General features: G+C 47.2%; 1 protein-coding gene across 4 annotated transcripts in view; it reads right to left on the bottom strand.

Annotated features, from left to right (window-relative positions):
- SHANK3 (SH3 and multiple ankyrin repeat domains 3) overlaps window positions 1-18,379 on the bottom strand; it is a 1,690,229-nt gene that overhangs the window by 967,110 nt on the left and 704,740 nt on the right. For all 4 annotated transcript variants that reach the window (XM_029615063.1, XM_029615061.1, XM_029615060.1 and 1 more), the window contains one exon: window positions 8,531-8,647. In XM_029615063.1, the coding sequence (XP_029470923.1) occupies window positions 8,531-8,647 (117 nt within the window). The remainder of the gene's footprint in view (window positions 1-8,530; window positions 8,648-18,379) is intronic.

The raw sequence follows: 18,379 nt of genomic DNA, 5'->3' as shown, positions 1-18,379 counted from the left end.
ATTATCATGTTGAAAAAGCTTTTAGAAAAAGTAATGTTTTTAATTCTTTTTTAGAAGAAGATTCCAGTCTTAATTCGATTGGAAGGGAATTCCATAATATCGGGCCGGCGTTTGAAAATGCACATTGTCTCATTGAAATAAGATGGGATATTTTGGGAGATGGAATTATAAGTAGACCGGTATTTGTGGATCATAAAGATCTTCTTGATGTTTGAAAACGGAGTGATGAATCCATCCATTCAGACTTGCTATATTACAAAGCTTTATGTATCAGTGAAAGAGTCTTGTATTGTACTCTGTAAAAGACAGGTAACCAATGAAGATCCTTGAGTAGTGGAGTGATATGATCTGATTTTTTGAGGTTACTAAGTAGACGTGCAGCCGCATTTTGTAATAGTTGAAGCGGGGCAATGGTAGATGCAGGTAATCCCAGGAGAATTGCGTTACATGGGAGGGAAAGCCCTTTGGGTTCTGAGGGGGACTCAAAAATCTTTAGGATACCCAGGACTTCTGCTCTCGGGTCAGGTATTTTCCAGGTCTTGATGTTTAAGTGTTGCCCCACCTTCTCCACAAATTTGGAGTATGAAAGATCCTCAGGTGGAGATACCAGTTCTGGCTGTCCTTCCACAGGATCTGAAGGATATCCGGTGGAGGATCCTGGAGAAGTGGAAAGTGCTTGGGGGAAATCGTCCCAAGGAGGAGAAGCCGGTGAGCGGGGACAAGGAGAAGAGGGTCCTGGACTGAGGCTCTCCTGTGGAGATGGGGGGCCTCCAGGGGTGCCTCATCCTGGTGCTGTCCTTGCTGCTCAACTGTCTTGAGGAATTGGAACAAGATGAGCAAAATCTGTGACATGGCCTGGAAGGCTAAGGTGTCCTGGGGGGCAGGCGGAGGTTCTCTGGGAGCACCTCTGGGTGGTACTGCTGCCAGAAGTATGTTGGAGTCGGGTCTCTTTGGTCTGAGGATATCCTTAGGTGGCCGCTTATCCTTTTTCTTCAACGGCTCCTGGAAGCTTGATTTGTCCTTGTGCTGGGAGGCAATGCACAGGCCCGAATACACTCTAGATGAGGCAGAGGAATTGTGAGAGGTGATTGGAGATGCCAGAACTACATCAGAGTCCACCCCCAACAGAGGAGAAGCTTCCCTAGGGTGTTTATGCCCAGACGAGTGCTTCTTCGGGGCTCTGGGAGGGCTGGCATTGATGGAGTCGGCATCGGCATTGTTTTGCGTCGGTGTGTCATCGATGTTTTGTGCTTGTGCTTTGCAGTGTGTTCATGTGGTCGATGCTGCGACTTGGTTGCATAGGTGTATCGGTGGTGCGTTGGGAGCTTGACGCCAAGCAGCGCTGATGGCGGCATCGGAGGTACCGACACATCCCCTGTGCTGGGCGTCAGTACGATGGGAGCTCGCTTCGGTGCCGGCCTGGACAAACCGGGATGCCCTATTGAGAAGGCTCTGCAATGCATCAATGCTTTGGAGGCCCGGGAGGGTCTCTGAAAGGTCTGGGCTGATTCCTCACTGGGGGCATACGAGCCCGATGCCGCTTCTTTTAGCTTCACAATCCTGGCAGCCTGCTGCTGTTGGGCACGGGGGGACATGCATCCGCAGTCCTGCAAGTCGCTTGCTTGTGGTCCGGACCGAGGTACAGATAGCACCTCAAGTGGCCATCAGTCACGGACATGATTTTGCTGCACTGGCAGAATTTGAAGCCAGGCGACCGTGGCATGGTTGAAAAAATCTTCTTCTTTTTTTAATTAACACTGTTCTCTGATAGGAGAGAAAAACTCTGCATGCTGGTTGGTGCACAGAAAAAAATGGACTGAAGAGGACCGGGACTGCGCGGGAATATCCACGCAGGCGCACCGTACTGAAAGACTCTATGTTCTAACAGAGCTCCGCCAACTGGCCGCACGGAGGTCGTCCCAGACAGCTTGGCTAATTCATGCTGCTCATTAGGGATGTGCAGAGCAAAATTTTATGTTCATATTTTTTATGTCCGAAAGGGGGTCCCACTTGCGGCCAATATGGACATAAAAAAAATCCAATGAGTTGGGTATATGTACATATGTGCAAAAAAAAAATTTAAACCCCCTCACCCTCCTTAATCCCCCCCCCAGACTTACCACAACTCCCTGGTGATCGAGCGAGGAGTGAGGACGTCATTTCTGCAATCCTTGGCGAGAAGCATGTGACGTCGGTGGCACGTCGAGTGACGCGGCGTCACGTGATTCCCGGCTCGTTCGCGCCTGACGGCTCGTTCGGCCCAAAAAGAACTTTTGGCCAGCTTGGGGGGGCCTCCGCCGACGTCACATGCTTCTCGCCAAGGATTGCAGAAATGGCGTCCTCACTCCTCGCTCCATCACCAGGGAGTTGTGGTAAGTCGGGGGGGGGGGGGATTAAGGAGGGTGAGGGGGTTTATATTTTTATTTTGGCTCAACAATCGCGATTTCCCACATATCGAACATATCTATGTTCGATATGTGGGAAATCCGATCGTTTATGTCGAATCAATTTTTTAAGTAAAAAAAAAATATGAGTTGCGTTTTACTAATGCGGTCAATCCGAATGCACACCCCTACTGCTCATCTATGGGAAAATAGGAGGCAAGAAGGATGGAGAGAATAAGAAATAGTGGGGGAATGGACATACAAGGAAGGAAATAGAAACAGAAAGTGGCGAGAGGGAGGAAGGAAGAAAGATACAAGAGAGGAAATATAGAGAGGTGAATGGAAAAGTAGACAGGACAAGCAGAGGAAGGTAGCAAGAGAGGATATGCAGAGGGAAGCTCTGAAAGAGAGGAGAAGGAGATGAATGAGGGAGAGGAGAGAGGCAGTAGAAAGAAATGAATAGCCTTTATTCCCCTGCTCTTTTACTGAATAAAATGTTGTCTTACTAGGCTTATTAAACACCTCATTTTTTTCTCTACAATGACAGTATATGCAGCACTGTTCAGTAAAACATTTAAGTCAATACAGGGATACAGAAAATGATTAAAATGCAGGAACAGTAAATGAGAGAGGATTCTTGCCCACATAATTTAAAATCTAACAGCCAAATTTGTAATTGCCAGCGCATGCCAAAACCGGGAAATACACGAGTGGCTGGGCCACACGCATTGTCCAAGCATCCTGGCCATGCGTGTATCTCCCAGTATGCGCAGAAGAGCCAGATTTGTAAAAAGGGGTGGGCTGGGGAGGGTCGGGTGAGATCTGGGTAGGGCAGGGGCCAGCACTAGGTGCTGTCCTAGTGAAGCTCACGCTGGCCACTTACTGTTCCTCCATCGAGCAGGTAAGTTTAAAAACAAAAATAAATAGGGCAGTTAGGTAGGTTTTAAGGGTCGGGGTGGAGAGGGGAAAAGGGAAGAAGGGTACCTAGGGGCGTAGAGAAGTTCCCAGGACTGGGAGGAAACTGGGGAAGGCCCGATTGCATCACCATGCACTTGTAAGTAAAATTCTCCCTCCCCTTGCACGCGCGAGTCAGCACCCGCGCGCAGATGCATGTGCCAATATAAAATTGGGAACGCATGTGCGTGTGGGAATAGGATTTTATAACATGCGTGCGGCGACACGCGCATGTTATAAAATCAGCGCGTTCATGTGTGTGCGCCAGGAACTGCGCACTCATGAACGCCCATGCGCCCCTTTTAAAATTTACCTTTAAGTGGGAAGAAGGGAGCCAAAGAAAAAACATGAGGACGGCGCAACTGTAAACATGATGTTGTGATAGATCACACAGAGCATACTAAGTGCTATGGTCACAAGTGGAATACCTCTCAGAAAATGTCTTTAGGATGGTCTTAAAGGTGTAAAAGAGGACCTGGTATTTTAAAAAGTGAAGTGAATTACAGAGTAGGGAAAGAAAGGAAAAGGCATGGAGGTGTGAGTGGTTTGAAGAGACAAAGGTGGGGGCTGAGGGAAAAGAGGCCTGTATGGAGCAGGAGATTTGGAAGGCACATAATGAGAGAAGAAAGCTAAGATATTGGTAAAAAACAAAGGGTCTGAGTAAAAGTGGAATGACAGATGAGGGCTGAGATGCAGAAAAGAGTAGAGGAATGCAGAGTCTTTCAAGAGGTGAAGATAAGTTTTCATTTTATTCAGAAGATGGGAAGCCAAGAAGGATCTCGAGGATGGAAGAGGCATAGATTTGAGAAAGAATATGGCTGTAAATGAAATGTAATGAAGGCAGCCTTTCACCCCCTTGGATTAGACATAGAGCTGGGTTTGGATAGGTTAGGTTATATTGAGTTTCATATGGATTATGCTGTGCCTCTTTCCATCCTCTTTGCACAATACAAGTAAACAGCAAGCTTTTTCCTGTGTGTAACACAAATGACAGGTCAAGTTTGAGCTATTTGAGGTTGTAGTTGAGTAGAGCTCTGTAATTTGCCTTCTTTTAGCAGTCTTTAGAGGACAATCACTATGATGGTATTTTTAAAATAAGCATATGTGGTGGAAGCAACAGTGAAGGATTTCAAAGGGGCATGGGATAAATATTGTGAATCCCTAAAAGGCTAGAGGATGGGAATAAATAGAAAAGCTAAACCGGCACGGAGCGGCAGTTATTACCATTAAGAGAAACACGGGGATAACGTGCACGGAGCAGCAGTTACTATCCTTAAGAGAAACATGGGGGTAACCTGCACGGAGCGGCAGTTACTACCCTTAGGAGAAACATGGGGGTAACCTGCACGGAATGGTGGTTACTACCTTGGGAAGCTTGCAGGGCAGACTAGATGGACTATTTTGGACTTTTTCTGCCGTCATTACTATGTTACTATATTATCATGCGAGCGAAGATTCATTGGCATTTTTAATTGTACACGCAACTGTGCGCATATAGGGCCTGATTTTAAAAAGCATTTACTCGAGTAAAAACCAGGTTTACTGGAGTAAATTCACTTTACTTGAGTAAGTGGGTTTTTAAAAATTGCTACAATTTATGCCATTGACTTGTCTATAGGATTTATTCACATAAGTGCAATTTACTTGAGTAAATGGCTTTTGAAAATTGCTACAATAGTAGCTACATTTACGCATGTAACTCCTTTTGAAAATTACCCCATATTGTAAACTACACCAACCGTACCTAAGTATGCTCCTAATTTTAAGAGATTACTCAAGCACAGTTAGCACACATGTGTCTTCCACAGGACTTCGTCGGCTTTTACACATGTATGTCAGTGGATTTTAAAACATGCTCACACGAGGCACATTCCCAGTTTTCCAATTAGTCCACCAATTTGTCCAATTAAAATTGAGGTCTTTCACACCCCTCTGGTTCTTCATCCTGCACCCCACTCAGTTGAATCGGACCCTTCACCCTGTTCTATAAGCCCTAAAACTCGAGATCTACAGACTTAAGAACATAAGAACATGCCATACTGGGTCAGACCAAGGGTCCATAAAGCCCAGCATCCTGTTTCCAACAATGGCCAATCCAGGCCATAAGAACTTGGCAAATACCCAAAAACCAAGTCTATCCCATGCTTCTGTTGCTAATAATAGCAGTGGCTATTCTCTAAGGGGTAGATTTTCAAATAGCGCGATTTGGCGTACTTTTGTTGGCGCATCAGGCGCAAACAAAAGTACGCTGGATTTTAGTAGATACGCGCGTAGCCACGCGTATCCGCTAAAATCCAGGATCGGCGCGCGCAAGGCTATCGATTCCGTATAGCCGGCGCGTGCCGAGCCGCGCAGCCTACCTCCGTTCCCTCCGAGGCCGCTCCGAAATCGGAGCGGCCTCGAAGGGAACTTTCTTTTGTCCTCCCCTCACCTTCCCCTCCCTTCCCCTACCTAACCCACCCGCCCGGCCCTATCTAAACCCCCCTCCTTACCTTTGTCGGGGGATTTACGCCTCCCGGAGGGAGGCGTAAATCCCCCGACAAAGGTAAGGACCTGCCCCCAGGCGTAAAACCTGGGGGCGGGTCCGGAGGGCGCGGCCACGCCCCTGGTCCGCCCCGGTCCGCAACCACGCCCCCGGGCCCGCCCCCGAAACGCTCCCAACACGCCCCAAAAATGCCGCGCGGATCGGGCCCGCCCTCCGACACGCCCCCGACACGCCCCCCTCTGAAAACCTCGGGACTTACGCGAGTCCCGGGGCTCTGCGCGCGCCGGTAGGCCTAGGTAAAATAGGTGCACCGGCGCGCAGGGCCCTGCTCGCCTAAATCCGCCTGGATTTAGGCGGATTTAGGCGAGCAGGGCTCTTAAAATCTGCCCCTCAGTCAACTTAATTAATAGCAAGTAATGGACTTCTCCTCCAAGAACTTATCCAATCCTTTTTTAAACACAGCTACACTAACTGCACTAAACACATCCCCTGGCAACAAATTCCAGAGTTTAATTGTGCATTGAGTGAAGAAGAACTTTCTCTGATTAGTTTTAAATGTGCCACATGCTAATTTCATGGAATGCCCCCTAGTCCTTCTATTATTCGAAAGTGTAAATAACCGAGTCACATCAACTCGTTCAAGACCTCTCATGATCTTAAAGACCTCTATCATATCCCCCCTCAGCCGTCTCTTCTCCAAGCTGAACAACCCTAACCTCTTCAGCCTTTCCTCATAGGGGAGCTGTTCCATCCCCTTTATCATTTTGGTTGCCCTTCTCTGTACCTTCTCCATCGCAACTATATCTTTTTTGAGATGTGACGACCAGAATTGTACACAGTATTCAAGGTGTGGTCTCACCATGGAACGATATAGAGGCATTATGACATTTTCCGTTTTTATTAACCATTCCCTTCCTAATAATTCCTAACATTCTGTTTGCTTTTTTGACTGCTGCTGTTTCGCGGCCGTGGCGCCCCACGACCACGTCCCCCTACCTGATTCACAGCACCATGGGAGCCCCGGGGGAGGGCTCCGACCCGGGGCCCCGCTGCCCGTTGCAGGGGAAGCCGTCCTGCTTCCTCTCAGCGGCATCTCTCCTCCATGGAGGAAATCCAAGATGGCCGCCGCCATGCTTCAGCACTAGGCCACGCCCCCTCCACAGAATTAAAGGGACCCATCCCTTTAATGACCTCACCTGTTCTCTATCAGCCAGGGCAGAGGAAGTATAAAAGGCAGCTTCCTCTGCTCATCCAGTGACTTGGCAACGTCTCCTGTGAGCTTTGTCCAGTCTGCTTGCTCCAGTGAGTTCTTCGAGCTTGGCTTCTGCTTTGTCTTCCTGGTTCCTGACTTCAGATTGGCTTACGGTGATTCTCTGGTTCCTGACTTCGGATTGGCAAGCGGCGATTCTCTGGTGCACGACTTCGGACTGGTGAGCGACGACCCTCTGGCACTCGACCTAGGACTCCTCCAAGACTCCGTCACCAAAGGCCCACCTAAGTCCCAGCGGCCCGGGTCCCTACGGGCTCTTCCTGGGGGGACCGCGGGCTTCCAGGGCGAAGCTCCAGTTGGCCTTTGCACCGTTGCTCTGACCTCCCTAGGTCCACCTAAGTCCCAGCGGTCGGGTCCCTACGGGCTCCTCCCGGGGGGACCGCAGACCACCAGTGGTGAAGACACAGCGCCTCTTCTCGTCTCTTCATCGCCTCCATATTCGCCTCAGCCTCCAGTGCCAAGGGTCAGCTGGTCCCACCTCTTGTTCTGCCTCGCCACCCGGCGTGAGAGCCTATGGGACATCCGCAAGGTATTCCATCCTCACGTCGGCCCAAGGGTCCACAAGCCTGAGCATAACAGCTGCAGCACACTGAGCCGACAATTTCAATGTGTTATCCACTATGACGCCTAGATCCCTTTCTTGGGTGGTAGCTCCTAATATGGAACCTAACATTGTGTAACTATAGCATGGGTTATTTTTCCCTATATGCATCACCTTGCACTTATCCACATTAAATTTAATCTGCTATTTGGATGCCCAATTTTCCAGTCTCAGAAGGTCTTCCTACAATTTATCACAATCTACTTGTGATTTAACTACTCTGAACAAATTTGTATCATGTGCAAATTTTATTACCTCACTCTCGTATTTCTTTCCAGATCATTTATAAATATATTGAAAAGTATAGGTCATCAGCAGCAGTAAAGTTATGTGGATATCTAGCGGAAGCACACTGTATTTTTCGGTTTTAAAGTACGGAGGTACACACGTAAGTCTTGCTTCACCCCAGAATGCCCATGCCCCACCCTGTTACCCTTCCCTTTTCTGCCCCCTTACTCCTCACACACAAACGGGTACATACGTGCGTATTTTGTGGCTTTCTAAAATCTGCGTTGTTTGCACACGGCCCACATACACACATATGTAATCATTTTTGTACAAGCAACGCTTTTAAAATCAACCTGAAAGTGTGGTGCTTTGGGCTGGTTTTGAGTTGGATAGGTTGAGACAGGATTGGTCGAGTTTAATTTTATTTGTATAGCACATATATGTTTGGGTGATGCTTAGTAGGCTGAGTCAAAGCTGATTTGGGATGAATTGTTCTTTTATACCTTGTTGTATAGCATACAGAGTTGCACAACGCTATTCCTGGGTGGGTAATGTATGGAAGGTTGTGTTGAGACCATGATGGACTGAGATTAATTTTTCTCTCTCACCTGGTTGTACAGTGCACATATATGCAGAGCGCTGTTCCCTGAGGCATTTTGGGCCCTCATGTCAGCTCCATAGAAAAGAAGATGCTCCAAATGCTGCACATGTCCATAGCGACATGCCTGTGGTAAAAGACATAAGATATCTTAATCCCATCAAATCTAATAGCAATGTCTGTTTTGACTCAGTTCCATCATCTTCTTCAGCTTCAAGGCTGATATATCAGTCATCATCAAGCCTTTTATTTCTTTACTAAAAGTCTCTAAACATAAGCCTGCATATAGATGGTGCCCTAAAATGCAAAAAGTATATACACAAACAATTCCTCACCATAGTCGAAAATCACCATGCATCAAATTCACTGAAGCTCAAAGAAAACAATATCCTACACTAAAATGCATCAATTTTATTCAAATTCATTAGGAATGTAAATAACAGTGTTTGTCTCTTGCCCTTTGACTCTAAACCTTTTAATGACACCTACCCCTCACAAAACAGATTCTATAACTCCATGGATAAACCCCTTTGAATGTCACCTGTCACAGCTTCCTTCCCTTCCCCAATGGCCTCTATCAAACATCCATCTCTTTAACTGACATACTCCCACTCATCTCTCCCATCATGCCTCATCACAGTCTCCATCTCTTATCTATCATAGCTTCCATTCATTCCCCTATCACCTCTGTCACAGCCTCATTTTCTCCATTATGCTCTCTGTTACAGCCTCAGACCTTCCCTATGTCACAACTTGTCAAGAAAATCATTGTTAATGTCACCTTTCTCCTATCACAACTCACATCTTTCCCAATCGATCTCTATATGTGACAATCTTCAAATACCCACCCCATTGGGTAAAGATCTTGAGGAAGGTTATAAGAACCTGGTGCAATGTATTACCTCTGTTGAAAACTGGCTGAAAACAAAATGTTTGGTGTTGAATGCCTCTAAAACCAAGATATTATATTTGGAATACTTTGAATTGGATAAACCATTGAAATTAAAATATGTAGACGTGATTCCAAAAAAAGAACTAAGGTCACTCAGAGTGGTATTGGATTCAACAGCAACTATGGAAAAACATATTTTTCAGGAAGTGAAAAATACTTATTACAGAGTCAATTTTGCTATTTATCAAACCTTTTTTAGATCTGGCGGCGTTGAAATCTGTAGCTTATGCACTGATACATTTCATATTGACTACTGTAATGTGTTGTTTTTAAGACTTCCAACAAAATCTATGCGGAAATTGCAGGTGATTCAAAATATGACTGCGAGACTAGTAACGGGAAGCTGAAGGACTCCAGCAAGTCTATTGCTATTGGAGCTCCCCAAGCTTCCTGTCACTGAGAGAGGTTAATTTCAAATCTTGAGATTGGCTTTTAAAAGTTTACGAGGTATTGGGGCGAATCAGTTGGAATATTGATTGCAATGGCATGAATCTAGCAGAAATTTGTGCTTAAAAATAAACAGCTTCTGCAATTTCCTGCAGTTAAGACCTTTCGCCATGTACCTCTATGGAACAGATCTTTTTCCTTGTCTGTTCCAAAACTGTGGAATGACCTCTCATTAAATCTAAGGGAAAAAAGAGATCTCCTTAGATTTCAGAAATTGTAAAAAACTTGATTAATGGTAAATGTGTTTAAATGACGGATTTGGTTTTAGCTTAATTACTTTGAGAAATTTCTCTGGAAATTTCTTATGTAATTTTAAAAGGTTTTTGTCCAGAAATTGTTTATAATATGTTGTACAATTCTTAGAAAGCAGAGTTACTTACCTGTAACAGGTGTTCTCCCAGGACAGCAAGATGTAGTCCTCACATATGGGTGATGTCATTAGGTGGAGCCCTATTACGGAACACTTTTGTCAAAGTTTCTAGAAACTTTAACTGGTACACTGAGCATTGTTGTGCTCAGTGGACGGGAGTGCCAGGGGGCGCTCCTAAGCACGGGACAAGATGTGTGCCCCTGCGGTGAGACTAGTCCCTCTGGGTGGACATGAGGAATCTGGAGGGCTGGAACCCCACCGGACCTGCCACCCCGGAAAGACCACCAACTCTATGGTGGTCTCTGAACGGTCATCCGACCGTTCCCAGACCTTTTGGACCTGCCGCAGGGAGCAGCAGAGGTAGCAGGCCGGACAGAGGTCAGATTAGCTGAAGGCCTTGGAACAGACGAGGCGAGACCTTGGACTTGGAACAGACGAGATGACATCTTGGAACTTGGAATAGATGAGATGAGGTCTTGGAACTTGGAACAGACAAGACGGGCAAGCACAGTCCCTCAGGTGACCCATACAGCCCGTAGGCTTGTCACGGACAACACTGTCCTCCAAGCGCCCTACACAGCCAGAAGGCTGGTCGCCGACCACAAGGGGAGCAGGCATGCTCAGGACAAGACACAAGGAAAGGATTGAGCAACCCCTGGATCCTCTGAGGTCGGAACTAGGGAACTTGAGGACCGGAACCTCAACAATAAAAACAGGAACCTCCAGAGGCACGGGTTACTCGGAACCTGGGTCATCAGGACTGTAACATCAGGAGTGGAACATCAGGATACTGCAGATATCATCAGGAACAGGAAATGAAGAAATCAAGGAAGCCAGGCAGGAACAAGACAGAGAAGTCCTAGGGAGGACTGATCCCTTGCCAAGGCAATGAGTGAAACATAAGCATAGTCAAGTTAAGTGTAAAACATTGATAAGACAGGTGAAGAGAGAATTTGAAATGAAGTTGGCCATAGAGCCAAAAACTCATGATAAAAACTTTTTAAAATATATCCAAAACAAGAAACCTGTGAGGGAGTCGGTTGGGCCATTAGATGACCGAGGGGTTAAAGGGGCTCTTAGGGAAGATAAGGCCATTGCAGAAAAACTAAATGAATTCTTTGCTTCCATGTTTACAAATGAGGATGTTGGGGAGATACCAGTTCCAGAGATGGTTTTCAGAGGTCATGAGTCAGACAAACTGAACAAAATCACTGTGAACCTGGAAGATGTAGTAGGCCATATTGACAAACTAAAGTGTAGCAAATCACTTGGACCAGATGGTATGCATCCTAGGGTACTAAAGGAACTAAAAAATGAAATTTCTGATCTATTAGTTAAAATTTGTAACCTATCATTAAAATCATCCATTGTACCTGAAGACTGGAGGGTGGCCAATGTAATCCCAATATTTAAAAAAGGCTCCAGGGGCGATCCGGGTAACTATAGACCAGTGAGCCTGACTTCAGTGCCGGGAAAAATAGTGGAAACTATTCTCAAGATCAAAATCATAGAGCATATAGAAAGACATGATTTAATGGAACACAGTCAACATGGATTTACCCAAGGGAAGTCTTGCCTAACAAATCTGCTTCATTTTTTTGAAGGGGTTAATAAACATATGGATAAAGGTGAACCAGAAGATATAGTGTATTTGGATTTTCAGAAGGCGTTTGACAAAGTCCCTCATGAGAGGCTTCTATGAAAACTAAAAAGTCATGGGATAGGAGGCAATGTCCTTTCGTGGATTACAAACTAGTTAAAAGACAGGAAACAGAGAGCAGGATTAAATGGTCAATTTTCTCAGTGGAAAAGGGTAAACAGTGGAGTGCCTCAGGGATCTGTACTTGGACCGGTGCTTTTCAATATATATATATATAAATGATCTGGAAAGGAATACGACGAGTGAGGTTATCAAATTTGCGGATGATACAAAATTATTCAGAGTAGTTAAATCACAAGCAGACTGTGATACATTACAGCTGGGTTCAAAAAAGGTTTGGATAAGTTCTTGGAGGAGAAGTCCATTAACGGCTATTAATCAAGTTTACTTAGGGAACAGCCACTGCTATTAATTACATCAGTAGCATGGGATCTTCTTAGTGTTTGGATAATTGCCAGGTTCTTGTGGCCTGGTTTGGCCTCTGTTGGAAACAGAATGCTGGGCTTGATGGACCCTTGGTCTGATCCAGCATGGCAATTTCTTATGTTCTTATGTTCTTAAGAGTCCTTAAGTAGGCAGAAGAGGCAACTCCCTGGGATGAGCTCCACAAGGGCCACACCTGTGCTGGCCCTTTAAATCAGGAGAGAAGCCACGAGTCCGCCCCTAAGGAAGGAAGGGGCAGGACCCTGGACAGTGGCCATGCTGCCGCTGCAATGCTGAGTCGGAGAGGAGGAAGCTGGGCCTCAGGAGAGGCCCCGACGACATCGGCAGCGTCCGAGCAGCTGAAGGAGGGTCCGGAGGCGGCTCACTGCCAGGCATGTCCGTGGATGCGGCCTCCACACCGCGGGAACAGAAGACAATGTCGGCAGCCTCCTGCCGCATGGGGGAGGCCCGGCACGGCTCCTGCCGTACCGGCAAGATGGCGGCCGGCTGTGGGAGCACCCGGCGTCAGCGGCCTCAGGCGAGGCCCCGGCTTCAGCTGCGGCCTCCACCTTAGGAAGAAATTTAGGGTGAGTATGAAGGATCATTCGGTCATGGAGGCAGAGTATGCAACAAGGGCTTGTAACTCACTGACCCTTTTAGCAGATGTAATGGCTACGAGGAAAATAATTTTCCATGTTAGAATTTTTAATGTCATAGGAATGCAAAGGCTCAAACATGGAATGCATGAGCCTTGTGAGCACTACATTTAGGTCCCATTCCATAACTGGTGATTGTAGAAGAGGCTTAAGTTGTAGAAAGCCCATGATAAGCCGACTCATAAGGGGTTGAGCTGTTAACAGGGCATCCCCTACTCCCTGGTGGTACGCTGGAAAGGCACTGAGGTATACCTGTGCAGAGGATGTCTGGAGACCAGAATCCGAAAGGTACTCTATATAGGCTAATAGAGATGGAGTGGGGCAGGAAAAGGGGCCAATACATTTTTGTGTACACCATTTGGTAAATCCTGTCCATTTCGAATGGTAAGATTTACGTGTGGAAGATTTTCATGAAGCTACAAGTACCTGAAAAACATTAGTGAAAATGTTTGAAGGTTTGGATGGTATAAATTGCCGTGATTTTGTGTTATGAGATTGAGCTGTGGCCAGGCAAATTGGTTCCTGGATTGATAGGTCGAGAAGTATGGGGAAGCATACTTGTCGAGGCCAGTATAGGGGTATGAGAATCATTATACCCCTGTCCTGCTGTAGCTTCACTAGAGTTTTTTGGCTATGAACGGTATCGGAGGAGAAGTATACAGGAGGCCTTTGTTCCAGGGGCGAGCAAAGGCATCCATGGCTAACTCGTGTCATTGCCTGTGTAGGGAGCAGAGTCTGTCCACTTTGTGGTTCAATTTGGACACAAAGAGGTTGATGGTTGGTTAACCTCAGCGCTAGAAGATATTGCTCGCTACACATGGGTTCAGAGACCACTCGTGAGGATGGAGACATCAATTGAGATGGTTTGCTAGTAAGTTCGGTATGCCTGTTAGATAAGTGGCCCGGAGATGCATGGAGTGTGCAAGGGCCCAGGCCCAGATCTGCGCAGCTTGCTAGTAGAGCCAATAAGAGCCTATGCGTCCCTACTTGTTCATGTACCCCATTGCCACTATGTTGTCTGTCTGTATCCACACAGTTTTGTGTGAGAGGCAGTTTTTGAAGGCATAAAGGGAATAATGTATAGCTCGAAGCTCCAGGAAGTTTAAAACTACTTTAAAATCGTCGGCTCAATGTGCTGCAGCAGTCAAAAAAGCAAACAGAATGTTAGGAGTTATTAGGAAGGGAATGGTTAATATTTATTTATTTATTTATTTAGAATTCTTATATACCGATATTCCTGTAAAGTATACAGATCATACTGGTTTACAGTGTAACAGAACTGTCGCGAGAGGCGATTACATAGAACATAAAAAAAACAAAACGTTAGAACATTGGAACAATTTGTACATAAATATAACCTGCTAATAAATAAAATATTAAAATAGAATATAATATAATATGATATAACCTGCTGTTAAATAAAATATTAGAGAATCAGAACTGTTAAATAAAATATTAGAGTATCAGAACAATGGTATCAGAACAATGGGAACATTGGGAGGGTACATGAAGAAAAGGAGACTTTATCAACTAAAAGCGAGGTAACTATGGGATGTTGTTGCTGTGATATTGTAAAAGACTATTGTTGCTGTGATATTGTAAAAGACTACAGCCCAGAGGAAAAAAGGAGGGCTCCCCTGACAGCCACGGGGATTGTGTCGGGAGTGGATTGTGAAGCATTTATCCTCGTGTATTAGTCCATGTCCTTCGAGATGCGTCGGAGTGAGTTTGAGTTTCCGGGAAGGCTTGCATGAAGAGCCACGTCTTCAGGTTTTTTTTGAAGGTTTGGTGACTGGGTTCTTGCCGTAAGCCTGGTGGAAGAGAATTCCATAGAGTGGGTCCTGCTGTTGAAAATGCTCGTTTTCTTAGCGAGGATTTGGCCGGTGGGGTGTACAGGGAGCCTTTCTACGCTCTCCTGACTGGTCTGTCTGAGGTGTGAGGACGGAGTTGACTACTGAGCTTGAGAGGGGCAATGTTGTGGATGTCCTTGTGGATCATCATGAGGACTTTGAAGGATATTCTAAATTTGACGGGTAGCCAGTGAAGTGACTGAAGGATGGGAGAGATATGATCTCTTTTATTTGAGTTAGTGAGTATCCTGGCGGCGGCATTTTGGACCATCTGCAGGGGTTTGATAGTTATTGCAGGGAGACCTAGCAAGAGGGAGTTGCAGTAGTCTAATTTAGAAAAGATGATAGATTGAATCACTAGACGGAAGTCTCAGAAATGCAGAAGAGGTTTAAGTTTTTTGAGAACCTGTAATTTAAAGAAGCATTCTTTGTTGGTGTTATGGACAAAAGATTTCAGATTGAATTTATTGTCGAGCCGAACCCCTAAATCTCTGACGGAAGAGGAGAGGTTAATAGCTGTTTTAGAGAATTGAGAGGCGCTTGGGGAGTTGAGGAGAACTTGGTTGTCGTCCGGTGAGATGATGAGTAACTCGGTCTTGTTTGTATTCAGGATCAGGTTGAGGCTAATAGAATGTAAAATGTCATAATGCCTCTATATAGCTCCATGGTGAGACCGCACCTTGAATACTGTGTACAATTCTGGTCACCGCATCTAAAAAAAGATATAGTTGCGATGGAGAAGGTACAGAGAAGGGCAACCAAAATGATAAAGGGGATGGAACAGCTCCCCTATGAGAAAAGGCTGAAGAGGTTAGGGCTGTTCAGCTTGGAGAAGAGACAGCTGAGGGGGAATATGATAGAGGTCTTTAAGATCATGAGAGGTCTTGAACAAGTAGATGTGACTCGGTTATTTACACTTTCGAATAATAGAAGGACTAGGGGGCATTCCATGAAGTTAGCAAGTAGCACATTTAAGACTAAGCAGAGAAAATTCTTTTTCACTCAGGGGTGGATTTTAAGAGCCCTGCTCGCCTAAATCCGCCCAAAACCGGGCGGATTTAGGCGAGCAGGGCCCTGCGCGCCGGGAAGCCTATTTTACATAGGCCTACCGGCGCGCGCAGAGCCCCGGGACTCGCGTAAGTCCCGGGGTTCTCTGAGGGGGGCGTGTCGGGGGGCGGGCCCGGTCAGCGCGGCGTTTCGGGGGCGTGTCGGCAGCATTTTGGGGGTGGGTACGGGGGCGTGGCTTCGGCCCGGGGCGGTCCGGGGGCGTGGCCGCGGCCTCCGTACCCGCCCCCAGGTCTCGGCCCGGCGCACAGGAGGCCCGCTGACGCGCGGGGATTTACGCCTCCCTCTGGGAGGCGTAAATACCCCGACAAAGGTAAGGGGGGGGTTTAGACAGGGCCGGGCGGGTGGGTTAGGTAGGGGAAGGGAGGGGAAGGTGAGGGGAGGGAATGGGGGTAGGCTGCGCGGCTTGGCGCGCGCCGGCTATACAAAATCCATAGCCTTGCGCGCGCCGATCCAGGTTTTTAGCAGATACGCGCGGCTCCGCGCGTATCTACTAAAATCCAGCGTACTTTTGTTTGCGCCTGGAGCGCAAACAAAAGTAGGCTATTCGCGCTCCTTTTAAAATCCGCCCCTCAATGTACAATAGAGCTCTGGAATTTGTTGTGAAGATGTGGTTAGTGCAGTTAGTGTAGCTGGGTTCAAAAAAGGTTTGGATAAGTTTTTGGAGGAGAAGTCCATTAACGGCTATTAATCAAGTTTACTTAGGGAATAGCCACTGCTATTAATTGCATCAGTAGCATGGGATCTTCTTAGTGTTTGGGTAATCACCAGGTTCTTGTGGCCTAGTTTGGCCTCTGTTGGAAACAGGATGCTGGGCTTGATGGACCCTTGGTCTGACCCAGCATGGCAATTTCTTACGTTCTTATGTGACACCAACATGGACCCTCCAGAAAACGTCTGGTCTTCTTTAGTGACCAGGTCAAAAGGGATGGTTTCAGACATTTCCTTTACAAAAGTGGCAAAGAAGATGTCATTTGGAGGGATCGTCTCCACTCTTCTGGTGGAGAAGGCTCCGAGAGGAGGTTGGTTTAGGTCTCGATGGGTTCAGTGCCGAAGCGGGATTAGAGTCCCCTTCGCTCTTTGAGGATCCTGAGATAGGTATAGGGGCCCGTGGAGGCTCAGAAGGATGAGTCGACGTCGATGACTTAGGTTGTCATTAGTAGGGTACCGATGAGGGCAGCATGGCGGTGATGCAATGGTGCGAATATCAATGGCTTCGGTGTTGGTGCTGGTATGGGGGCCGGCATCGATTGAGGTTGTAGACTCTAGAAGGCATCGAGGACAGCCTGGCGGATGAAGACATCCAGCTCCTCCCTGGAAGTTGGTATAGGCAACGCAGCTACAGGGGGAGGCAGGCTAGGCGTTACTGGCACTTCCAGATAGATCTGTGGTGGCTCAGTACCCAGCACCAGTGTCAGTGGGGAACGCCTCCGTGCCTCGGGTGCAGAGGAGCATGGAGAATCTTGTACCCAGGCCCACTTCTCAACTGGTTATATGGACATCGATGCCGATGCGGTATCGGTGCCGGCACCGAACGAGGAACCCTGTCGGTGCCGGTGACGATGTTTCCCTTGGTGCTTGGCCCGGTCATTCTCCAGCACCAAGGAAGCTGCCACCGATGTCCAGGATGCCATTGGTGATGGACGGTTACCATGGTGGTGACGATGTTTCCCTCGGTGCTCGGCCCAGTCATTCTCCAGCACCGAGGAAGATGCCACTGATGTCGTGGATGGCGTCGGTGATGTACAGTCCCAGTACCTCTACTGCTCCTGGCATTGTTTTTTGCCCATGGATTACATGGGGGCTCTGGTTGTGATCCTGAAGTATGGAGCATTTTCATTAGACGAGGGCAGCTTCGACAGTATCGACGGCATCAATGGCGGTATTGACGGTGGCATCAAAGGTATCGACGGGATCGATAGCGGCATCAATGGTATCGATGGCAACGTCGATGGAATCGAAGGTGGCCTTGATGGAATCGATGGCGGTGTCGATGGCCTCGATGGCTGTATCGATGGCATCAATGGTGGTGTCAATGGAATCGAGGGCGGCAACGCCGATGGATCGATGGGAGCCTCAACAGAATCAATGGCAGCATCGATGGCATCGATGGTGGCTGCGATGGGGTTGATGGCGCCCTCCACGGCAACAATGGGAACCATGGATGCCCCGATCCTTCTAGCTCCGATGGACCCGGTGAAAGATCGCAGCAAGGACACCCGCGGGCATCGTGGGTTGGACCAAGTGTGATAGACATAGGGAGAGAAAAAAAGACGGCGGCAAACAGTTGGTATCGCGGGGGAACCGACAGTGAGTTGACAGGAACCGACCAGAGAACACAGAATAGTACTCACCAGCATCGATGAAAATGTACGCGAAGGGAGACCCGTGTTGGGAAATTATTTGTGAAGTAAAACTTCAAGTTTTTCCGTGAGG

The sequence above is a fragment of the Rhinatrema bivittatum genome, chromosome 9, assembly GCF_901001135.1.
Source record: "Rhinatrema bivittatum chromosome 9, aRhiBiv1.1, whole genome shotgun sequence".
NCBI classification, from domain to species: Eukaryota; Metazoa; Chordata; class Amphibia; order Gymnophiona; family Rhinatrematidae; genus Rhinatrema; species Rhinatrema bivittatum.
This window is presented reverse-complemented; position numbering and strand designations above follow the sequence as displayed.